The sequence below is a fragment of the Gorilla gorilla genome, chromosome 3 (genome assembly GCF_029281585.2).
Source record: "Gorilla gorilla gorilla isolate KB3781 chromosome 3, NHGRI_mGorGor1-v2.1_pri, whole genome shotgun sequence".
Taxonomy (NCBI): Eukaryota; Metazoa; Chordata; class Mammalia; order Primates; family Hominidae; genus Gorilla; species Gorilla gorilla.
In genome coordinates, this window is record NC_073227.2 from 211,808,635 (window position 1) to 211,821,016 (window position 12,382).

The 12,382-nt window shown below is 34.9% G+C and overlaps 1 protein-coding gene across 1 annotated transcript; it reads right to left on the bottom strand.

The window, feature by feature from the left end:
* Positions 1-7,421: 7,421 nt before the first annotated feature.
* Positions 7,422-8,360, bottom strand: LOC129532823 (olfactory receptor 4F4). The gene has a single exon (XM_055384054.1). It carries the CDS (start codon positions 8,280-8,282, stop codon positions 7,422-7,424), a length of 861 nt encoding a protein of 286 aa, XP_055240029.1. The 5' UTR covers positions 8,283-8,360.
* Between the last annotated feature and the right edge of the window lie 4,022 nt (positions 8,361-12,382).

The window sequence follows — 12,382 nt, forward strand, 5'->3', positions numbered from 1 at the left end:
CATTCTGGTGTCACTTTTTTGTTTCTTTTCAGTTAAGGTATACCTTGTAGATTACTTTAGAGTAGTATTTGGAGATATTTCTCACTCATTTTATGGTTGCTTCATACTGTATTGCGTACAAGTTTTGCAAGTAGTACTTACTACTTGTCATTTGGTTATTTTCCTTTTTTTTTTTTTTTTTTGAGATGGAATCTTTCTCTGTCATCCTGGCTGGAGTGCAGAGGCACGTTCTGGGCTCACTGAAACCTCTGCCTCCCAGGTTCAAGCGATCCTCCCGCCTCAGCCTCTCAAGTAGCTGGAATTACAAGTGTGCACCACCACGCCCGGCTAATTTTTGTATTTTTGGTAGAGGTGGGGTTTCGCCATGTTAGCCACGCTGGTCTTGAATTCCTGGCCTCAAGTGATCTGCCCACCTCAGCCTCCCAAAATGCTGGGATTACAGGCATGAGCCACCACGCCCGGCCTACTTTCCATTCTTTATTATGAAAAACAATGCTTCAATGAATAGACTTGTGTGCATCAATTATTTTGTATTTTTGCCAGTATATCTTTAGGATAGAAGTAGGATTGCTAGACCAAAAGTCAGTACCATGTAAATTTTTTAAGATATTGCCAAGAGTTGTACCATTTTGTATTCTCACCAACAATGCATAAGAGTGCCTCTCTCGGTGTTTTAGACATGAAGTCCTTGCCCATGCCTATGTCCTGAATGGTAATGCCTAGGTTTTCTTCTAGGGTTTTTATGGTTTTAGGTCTAACGTTTAAGTCTTTAATCCATCTTGAATTGATTTTTGTATAAGGTGTAAGGAAGGGATCCAGTTTCAGCTTTCTACATATGGCTAGCCAGTTTTCCCAGCACCACTTATTAAATAGGGAATCCTTTCCCCATTGCTTGTTTTTCTCAGGTTTGTCAAAGATCAGATAGTTGTAGATATGCGGCGTTATTTCTGAGGGCTCTGTTCTGTTCCATTGATCTATATCTCTGTTTTGGTACCAGTACCATGCTGTTTTGGTTACTGTAGCCTTGTAGTATAGTTTGAAGTCAGGTAGCATGATGCCTCCAGCTTTGTTCTTTTGGCTTAGGATTGACTTGGCGATGCAGGCTCTTTTTTGGTTCCATATGAACTTTAAAGTAGTTTTTTCCAATTCTGTGAAGAAAGGCATTGGTAGCTTGATGGGGATGGCATTGAATCTGTAAATTACCTTGGGCAGTATGGCCATTTTCACGATATTGATTCTTCCTACCCATGAGCATGGAATGTTCTTCCATTTCTTTGTATCCTCTTTTATTTCCTTGAGCAGTGATTTGTAGTTCTCCTTGAAGAGGTCCTTCACATCCCTTGTAAGTTGGATTCCTAGGTATTTGATTCTCTTTGAAGCAATTGTGAATGGGAGTTCACTCATGATTTGGCTCTCTGTTTGTCTGTTATTGGTGTATAAGAATGCTTGTGATTTTTGTACATCGATTTTGTATCCTGAGACTTTGCCAAAGTTGCTTATCAGCTTAAGAAGATTTGGGGCTGAGACAATGGGGTTTTCTAGATATACAATCATGTCGTCTGCAAACAGGCACAATTTGACTTCCTCTTTTCCTAATTGAATACCCTTTATTTCCTTCTCCTGCCTAATTGCCCTGGCCAGAACTTCCAACACTATGTTGAATAGGAGTGGTGAGAGAGGGCATCCCTGTCTTGTGCCAGTTTTCAAAGGGAATGCTTCCAGTTTTTGCCCATTCAGTATGATATTGGCTGTGGGTTTGTCATAGATAGCTCTTATTATTTTGAAATACGTCCCATCAATACCTAATTTATTGAGAGTTTTTAGCATGAAGCGTTGTTGAATTTTGTCAAAGGCTTTTTCTGCATCTATTGAGATAATGATGTGGTTTTTGTCTTTGGCTCTGTTTATATGCTGGATTACATTTATTGATTTGCGTATATTGAACCAGCCTCGCATCCCAGGGATGAAGCCTACTTGATCTTGGTGGATAAGCTTTTTGATGTGCTGCTGGATTCAGTTTGCCAGTATTTTATTGAGGATTTTTGCATCAATGTTCATCAAGGATATTGGTCTAAAATTCTCTTTTTTTGTTGTGTCTCTGCCCGGCTTTGGTATCAGAATGATGCTGGCCTCATAAAATGAGTTAGGGAGGATTCCCTCTTTTTCTATTGATTGGAATAGTTTCAGAAGGAATGGTACCAGTTCCTCCTTGTACCTCTGGTAGAATTCGGCTGTGAATCCATCTGGTCCTGGACTCTTTTTGGTTGGTAAGCTATTGATTATTGCCACAATTTCAGAGCCTGTTATTGGTCTATTCAGAGATTCAACTTCTTCCTGGTTTAGTCTTGGGAGAGTGTATGTGTCCAGGAATTTATCCATTTCTTCTAGATTTTCTAGTTTATTTGTGTAGAGGTGTTTGTAGTATTCTCTGATGGTAGTTTGTATTTCTGTGGGATCGGTGGGACAAAAGCAATGGCAACAAAAGCTAAAATTGACAAATGGGATCTAATTAAACTAAAGAGCTTCTGCACAGCAAAAGAAACTACCATCAGAGTGAACAGGCAACCTACAAAATGGGAGAAAATTTTCGCAACCTACTCATCTGACAAAGAGCTAATATCCAGAATCTACAATGAACTAAAACAAATTTACAAGAAAAAAACAAACAACCCCATCAAAAAGTGGGCGAAGGACATGAACAGACACTTCTCAAAAGAAGACATTTATGCAGCCAAAAAACACATGAAAAAATGCTCATCATCACTGGCCATCAGAGAAATGCAAATCAAAACCACAATGAGATACCATCTCACACCAGTTAGAATGGCAATCATTAAAAAGTCAGGAAACAACAGGTGCTGGAGAGGATGTGGAGAAATAGGAACACTTTTGCACTGTTGGTGGGACTGTAAACTAGTTCAACCATTGTGGAAGTCAGTGTGGCGATTCCTCAGGGATCTAGAACTGGAAATACCATTTGACCCAGCCATCCCATTACTGGGTATATACCCAAAGGACTATAAATCATGCTGCTATAAAGACACATGCACACGTATGTTTACTGTGGCACTACTCACAATAGCAAAGACTTGGAACCAACCCAAATGTCCAACAATGATAGACTGGATTAAGAAAATGTGGCACATATACAGCATGGAATACTATGCAGCCATAAAAAATGATGAGTTCATGTCCTTTGTAGGGACATGGATGAAATTGGAAATCATCATTCTCAGTAAACTATCGCAAGAACAAAAAACCAAACACTGCATATTCTCACTCATAGGTGGGAAGTGAACAATGAGATCACATGGACACAGGAAGGGGAATATCACACTCTGGGGACTGTTGTGGGGTGGGGGGAGGGGGGAGGGATAGCATCGGGAGATATACCTAATGCTAGATGACGAGTTAGTGGGTTCAGCGCACCAGCATGGCACATGTATACATATGTAACTAACCTGCACAAGGTGCACATGTACCCTAAAACTTAAAGTATAATTAAAAAAAAAAAAGAGTGCCTCTCTCTACAGCTTCATCAACAGGTTGGATTATCAAATATTGAGGTCAGATATTTGATATTTTATAGGTTAGAACTGATATTTAAGTATCATTTTACTTTGCATGCATCTTAATCTGAGAGACTTGAACATTTTTTTCATATATTTAAAGATAGTTTAACAGGTGCTGGTGAGGCTACAGAGAATGGGGAACACTTCTACACTGCTGGTCGGAATGCAACTTAGTCCAGCCACTGTGGAGAACAGTCTGGGGATTTCTCAAAGAACTAAGAGTTAAACTACCACTCGATCCAGCAATTCCATCACCGCATATTTGCCCAAAGGAAAATACGTTGTTTTACCAAAAAGACACATGAACTTGTATGGGTTGTCCCAGTGCTATTCACAATAGGAAAGACATGGAATCCACCTGGGTGCCCAACAACTTTGGACTAGATAAAGTAAATGTGGTACAAATCCACCACAAAATATATGCAGCTAATAAGAAGAAAGTCACATCCTCTGCAGCAGCATGAATGCAGATGGAGGCCATTATCCTAAGTGAATTAGCACTGAAACAGAAAACCAAATACCACATGTTCTCACCTACAAGGGGGAGCTAAACATCGAGTACACGTGGACATAAAGATGAGAAAAACAGACACCACAGAGTAGCAGAGGGAGGATGGAGGAAGAGGGGAAAGAGTTGACAAACTACATATTAGGTATTATTCTTGCTACCTGGGAGGTGGAATCATTTGTACTCCAAACCTTAGTATCATGCAATATACCTTTGTCTCAAACCTGCACATGTACCCTCTGAACCTATAATGAAATTAGAAAGAAAACCCCAAATATGGTCATTGTAGTCCAGAAGCTAAGATGCGGTATAACTGAATGGTTTATCAATTAGGAATGGATGTAAAAGTAACAATCTCTGTTCTTGATTTTAAGACCAGGTCTATGTGCCACATTTTATCTAGTCTAACGTTGATGGGCATTTGGGTTGGTTCCAAGTCTTTCCTATTGTGAATAGCGCTGCAATAAACATACCTGTGCATGTGTCTTTATAGTAGAATGACTTACAGTCGTTTGGGTATATACCCAGTAATGGGATTGCTGGGTCAAATGGTATTTCTAGTTTTAGATCCTTGAGGAAACACCACACTGTCTTCCACAATGGTTGAACTAATGTATGCTCCCACCAACAGTGTAAAAGCATTCCTATTTCTCCACATCCTCTCCAGCATCTATTGTTTCCTGACTTTTTAATGATTGCCATTCTAACTGGTGTGAGATGGCATCTCATTGTGGTTTTGATTTGCATTTCTTGCAGCCATAAAAAAGAATGAGTTCATGTCCTTTGCAGGGACATGGATGAAGCTGGAAACCATCATTCTCAGCAAACTAACACAAGAACAGAAAACCAAACACCACATGTTCTCACTCATAGGTGGGAGTTGGCCAATGAGAACACATGGACACAGGGAAGGGAACATCACACACCAGGGCCTGTCGGGGGGTGGGAGGCAAGGAGAGGGATAACGTTAGGAGAAATACCTAACGTAGATGATGAGTTGATGGGTGCAGCAAACAACCATGGCACGTGTATACCTGTGTAACAAACCTGTACATTCTGCACATGTATCCCAGAACTTAAAGTATTAAAAAAGACCAGGCCTAATTCAGATAATATGTATGTATGTATGTATGTATGTATATGTGTGTGTGTATATATATACACATATACACACATATATGTATATATGTAAAAGAGTAACATATTTTACTGCATAGATTCCAAACTTTTCTGCCTGCCTCTTTCCCAGGGGAGGGACGCCTACAACTTCTGGTCAAATTTCAGGAGAAATTCTGAATATATTGGTTTCTCCCATGGCGTTGTACACATTAATGCACTTAGCAGTTAAATGAATTGTGAATAAATTAGGGGTAAATTTTACAAATAAATGAAAAATAAAAGTTTTTTGCCTACAACTGTAAAAAAAAAAAGACTGATTCTCCTTATGTATGAACTGTAAGTTTAACTGTTTTGCCCATTTTCCTATTAATATTTTGGGTTTTGTTTTAGAAGTTCCCTATGTGTTAGAAGTACTAGTCTATTATGTGAGTTATAAGTAGTTTCTTCTCACTTATCTTTTAAATTTTCTGATAGTTTTATTATGCATTAAAATTAATTTGATAGTCAATGTTATCCATCTTTACCATATTCATAGATTATAAAAACATTAACTTGTTTTCTTTGAATGTTTGCATAGTTTTTTTGAAAAAAGAGTTATGTCTTGAATTCACTTAGAGATTGTCCTGGCATTTGGTGTAGCAAATAAATTAAATATATCTTTTCCCATATTGCTATCCAATTATCCCACCATCACATTAGTAGGCCTTTCCCCCTGCACTGATTTGAGATACTGTCATTATTATTTACTACTTTTATTATGTGTTTTTAATCTGCTTATAAATTTTCTATTCTACTTTTCCTAGGATAAACACAATTTTGACCCTCTTATCATCTGACTCTCCTTATCTATTAATTCAAGTCACATTTTGACAAACTAGATTCCTTTTTTCTTAGAATATTTAGTGTTCAATTTTATTCTGGCTCAGTGATTCTCCCTGGAAAGAGAAGATATTTGTCAGAATCATTTGTTAAGGTTTTTTTTTTTCAATGTATATTTTCCTTCTATCTTAAATTTTCATCATGCCTTTCTAGGGTGGTAAGGTGGAAGTGTATGAGTACAAGCTTGCACACAGATATACACACTTCCACTCACAAGTACAGTATCCCAAATGAGCATCTGTTAAGATTGGGATGTGTCATATTTCACAAGAATGTTGGGAAAAAATAAAGTTGGAAACTTTTGGCTTTGTTAATATATAGGACTTTAATAGTATCTAATGTTTATTCATGCTTAATATGTCTCAAAGTGGGCTATTTGATTTATATCTATTTTGTCATTTTCCTTCATAATAACCATGCATAATAGGTATAATCTCCTGTTTATAAATGTAGAAACTAAAGCTCATGAAAGCTACGTAATGTGTCCAAAATCATGATTAATAAGAGTCAAAAGAGTTGAACCCAGCTCTTTGTTTTTTACTTTAAAGCCTGTGCTTTTAAACGTTAACCATGGAAAATGACACAGATGGATCCAAGTAATATACTTTGTGCCAACATGATGAGAGCCTGGATCCCTCTAAATTCTTTCTACTGCTTATGAGCAGTTATACCACAGATGTCAAGGACCTAGAAGGCACATTTCACATTGGGAAACTTACTCTTCCACTCACTCCTGATAATGCCCTCATGGATTCTGGGTTGTTATAGTGGTGGGAGGTGAAGTATAAACTCTTACAATGGGAGGCATTTGTTTTTCAACCTCTTAAAAGTTGACATGTATCTCCTTACCACTAAGCATATATTTTTTTAAATTAAGATGTGACAGTTCTTTTTTTATGCTTTTCACAAAATGGGCCAAATAAAATATTTTTTTAATTTGTAAGCTAGGCTATATTTTTTCTCCTTTCTTCTACTAAGGATCACACAGGAAGGAACAGGTGTACACAAATATATTTGTGCCTTTCTTTGTTCTAAGAATTAGCAAAAGAATATTTTGAAAGCATAATAACTTTGTATCTGTATTCCAAAATATAACACACAAGTTGTTGAAAGCTAAATTGAGGCAATGTCTGTGAAAGTTCCTAGACAATTACTAAATTATATGGGAATGGAGGGCACAATTTTCATCAGCTTTACTAAATAACTTACCAACTTCACTATATTTTGTGTCATTATCTGAGATTAATCTCACCGTTATATAGGATCTAAAACTTTACACTAGAATGTGCATCCCACTTTCTCAGCCGTCTTATTGCCATCTTCATGTCTTTGTTCCTCAGTGTTTATATAATTGGGTTCAAGAGAGGGGTGATCACAGAATAAAATACAGCAAGGAATTTATCTAATGACTTGATGGGGAATGGCCAGGCATAAATAAAGACACATGGTCCAAAGAACAAAAGAACTACTGTAATGTGAGCAGTCAAAGTGGACAGAGCTTTGGATGACTTATCTAAAGGGTGATGCTGGATGGTCATTAGGATGATAGTGTATGAGATGATTAGAAGAACAAAAGAACACACAGTGAGCACACCACTGTTAGCAATGACCATAATATCTAGCCTGTAGGTATCTGTACAGGCAAGTTTGATTACCCTAGGAAGGTCACAATAAAAACTATCGACCTCATTGGGACCACAGAAGGGTAAGTGCACAGCGAAGGCCAACTGGCTCACCGAATGGAGAAAGCCAATTCCCCATGCAACAGCCATAATGCCGACACATGCATTGCCACACATAATTGTAGTATAGTGTAGGGGTTTGCATATTGCTATATATCTGTCAAAGCCCATGGCTATGAGGATCACCATCTCACTCCCACCAAAGAAGTGAAGGAGAAATATCTGAACAAGGCAGCCCTTGAAAGAGATGACTTTGCGCTGGCTGAAAAAGTCAGTAATCATCTTGGGGGCTGTGACTGAAGACAGAGACAGATCAATGAGTGAGAGGTTGGCTAGCAGGAAGTACATGGGAGAGTGAAGGTGGGAGTCAGATACCACTGTTATGACAATAATAAGGTTTCCAAACACAATTCCTCCATAGAATACAAAAAACAACATAAATAGGAAGGTCTGGAGTTCCTGAGAATCAGAGAGACCCAGAAAAATGAATTCAGTCACCATAGAGTTATTTGTTTCACTCATTGATTCATTCCAGGAAATAGCCTCTGCAGTTACCTTGAAGAAGAGAAGGAGAAGGAAGTCAGAATTATTATATTCAAATTCAAAGCCTCATTTTATATCATTCTGCTCACTCTTACAGTGACTTTCTATAATCTATTACTTAAAGACATTCAGAATTCAACAACCAAAGATCATAATTTTATCTCGCACTACTTCCCTGGCTATGCCTTATAATTCAGTTATCTCGGCTTCTCAGTGTCTCCATTAATGTTAGGTTTATTCCTAATATAAAATACCGTTATTTATGCTTGTCTCTCTGCCAGATTAAGTCTATGTCATAACTCTATGTTTATCTCCTTTTTCTTTGAACTACAAAACAGTTTGTAGCACACATGTTATTTGGTGATATTAAAGTTCTTAAGAGAAAAAAAATAGGCCAAAATGAAATGAAAGATAAAAAATAGAAAAAAAGAAAAATAATATCACAAATATAGTACTTAAAAATTAACAGAGGATAAAAGAATAGGGAATTCAAAAGTGAAGTGAGAAAAAGTGAGGAAAATGCAATAAAGTTTAAATGAGAGAAAGTGTGAAGGACTTTCATAGGAGATAAAACTGGTAAGAGATTTTGGAATGCTTTCTAAAGCATTTCTGTTTTATTATAGAGACAAGAACTACTGAAAAATTTTGAATGATTGTTTAATTTAGCTCTGGACTCAATGTGAATTGGAAGGGAGGGAGCTTGGAAATGAAGCCAAGTAATTATTTTAAGCCTAACAATAGGTAATAACTGCAGGTTGTGGTTGTGTGAGCAGGAAAGGGGTGAATGAAGACCTGTAAGATCCCATCGAGCAACGTATTAAAGTAGTTAAGATATGAGCTTGTGTGCTAGGAGGCCTGTGTTCAAATCCTGGGTTATCTACTATGTAGCTGAATGACCTTAGACAAGTCACCTAAGTGATTTCAGTCTTACGGCCACATCTGGAAAATATAGGTGATAATAGCACAACTTTATAGAAGTTCTGTGAGGACTGGATACGACCAGGTATATAAATTTTCTAGCAAATAGTAATGGTCAATATATAATAGCCATTATTAAGGTACTGATAACAAAATATTTTTTGGCAAGATGTGGAAAATAAAAAAATGTTATTCCAATGTCTTTAAGTAATTGGGAACATTGTGATGGCTTTAACTCTGATAATAATTATAACAAGCACTAGTATAACAATACTTTACATAGAGATCCCTTTTAGGAGCAGAAATAAATACAGAAAAAGGTAAAGGATAATGATGACTGTCTAGACACAAGGAGGTATTGTTGGGGCATCTTTGTAAGTTGCTATCTGCCAGGTGAGAGACTGAACACTGACTTCTGGGCGTGAGTTGAGAGCCATTTCAATTGTGTATGGAGGAGAGAAAATAAGTACTGTTTCAAGAAGTTTTGCAGTGAAGAAAAGTAACAAAAGGTGTCCTGAAAGTGAGGCATAGCCGTATTAACAATCTTTGGATTAGGTATAAGAGTTAATGGGCAAGTAAGATGTAAAAGAGAGAAGCGGAAATTGATCACTAACATTCCACGGGAGACATGAAGGTATAGAGTTTACACTTGCCATCTTTTTTGGAGGAATACTGTTATTTGTTTTTTGCTGTTTTTTAAATAACAGTAATTCATAGTGCTTGGAAATTCCACTTTTCTCTTTACTACTCTGAATCCCATTTCTTAGTCCTACACACTCAAGCAGCACGTTACTGTTTTTAAAGTCCTATAAAAATTCAGTGATTCTAAATATTTTTAAGAATAAAGAGAAATCTAATAGTGGAATAAATCATGAACACTCACTTCAGTTCTCTTCTGCTTAGCAGGGTAATAAATATAATCATACTAATCATTGACAGTACAAACGATAGGATTTTTATTGTGAGATAATTTCTGTCCTGACTGGTTGGTTGGACTGTTTCTTTTGAATCAAAGTGTGCAATTTAGAATATACCTTAAATATGCATTGACATAAAATTAATTCATTTCATTGATAGGCAAGGACAATCTTGAAGTTATATCTTCACATGAAATATGCCAAGGATGAGGTTGACCCGAGGGTTCTCATCTGTAGCAAAAGACTTTCTATCATGGTTGTTAGTAAGAATTCAGGAATGCTATTCTTTAGCAAAAGGAATTTCTTGCTAACGTAGTTAAGACATCTCTCTCCTGAGTTTGTGCTGCTGAGGGGATCCTTCACCACCGTAATTCTTTCAAAGCTCATTTCTGACTTTTCAAAAATTATTCAAAAAAATTTAGAAGAATTGTATTTATTCTAAGTTGAACATTAAGTTTAGGCTTATTAAAGGAGTTCTTCCGAATCTTACACACTCATTGTAGCAACCATGAAGAGCCAGCCACTGTTGACAGGTAAAATCTTTCATGCCATAGATTATTCTTGGAATTCAACCATTAGAATTATATATAATATATATATTTATATAATATATAAATATATTTATATAATATATATATTTATATAATATATAAATATATTTATATAATATATATATTTATATAATATATAAATATTTTTATATAATATATATATTTATATAATATATAAATATATTTATATAATATATATATTTATATAATATATAAATATATTTATATAATATATATATTTATATAATATATAAATATATTTATATAATATATATATTTATATAATATATAAATATATTTATATAATATATATATTTATATAATAAATATATTTATATAATATATAAATATATTTATATAATATATATATTTATATAATATATAAATATATTTATATAATATATATATTTATATAATATATAAATATATTTATATAATATATATATTTATATAATATATAAATATATTTATATAATATATATATTTATATAATATATAAATATATTTATATAATATATAGTACATATTTTATATAATAATATATGTTATTATTATATATTATATTATATATTAGATATATATTATATATATTATAATATATATAATATATATAATATAATATATATTATATTATATATATTATATTTATATAATAAAATATATATATAAATATATATTGTATATATTATATATATATATATATATATAAAAATACCTTATGTCCTTATAGTAAGTCTCATTGAGATGGGAGTAGGCATTTGGGTTCTGGCAGAAATTCACAGTGTGATCATGGGAATATCATTTAAAAATCTCTGGGCCTTAGCTTTCCTGTTTTTAAAATGAGTTTATTCTTTCAAAAGCTCTAAAAATCCTCACAACTCTAGCAGTATGATTTGTACCTTTATGTGAAAGAAATGCTCCAAACCAAGTTTCACTGGTATTATAAAAAGGAGGGAAGGAGGTGGGTAAGAAAACACCGGACCTGGGGAAAGATGGGGAAAAGGACTATTAAATGGGGAGAAAAGAACAAATTAGCCCAGAAGAGTGAGGAGGAGGACTCGACAATTGTTGCCAACATAATACTTATAACAAGGGTTATTCTTGCTAACATTATTCATATTAATTCCTCGAAGTATTTAAGTTAACCATACAGAATCCTTTCATTTTTCCAGAAGGTAAACACAAAATGGAATTATGCAGAATAGATTCCTACTAATAGAACCATCTCATTGTCAATAAAATGCTACAATTTCATTCATTCTTCTAATATATTTGTTTTCTCTTTGTTTCCACCTACCTTCTTCATAACTGGAAGAGACTACAGCAATTTTCACAGAATGAGGAGTACAAATTTCCCTTTATTTGCACTCCCTTGAAGCATAAAAACTGTAAGAGAATAATATGTAGTGAATTGTCCTTTTTAGTAAACCACTTGGTTAATTAAAAGCCCTTTATGAATGGACTAGATGTACCTGAAGAGATCTGGGAATAGCCAGTCTGAGCTTTGTGTACTGAGACTAACTTTTATAGTCTCACAAGTTTTCCCTTGGCCATTAGAGAAAACACACAGAATTTTCCTGAGTGAGAGGACATTGCCACAATTTTTTGGCCTATTTGAATATTTTTGCTATCTCACTGAGTCTAAAGGTGCTTTTTAAAGAATCACAGCAAAACAAATATAATAAAGTTACAA

Coding starts and splice junctions, on each gene's coding strand:
- LOC129532823 (XM_055384054.1), bottom strand. CDS start 8,282: ATGAGTGAAACAAATAACTCTATGGTGACTGAATTCATTTTTCTGGGT.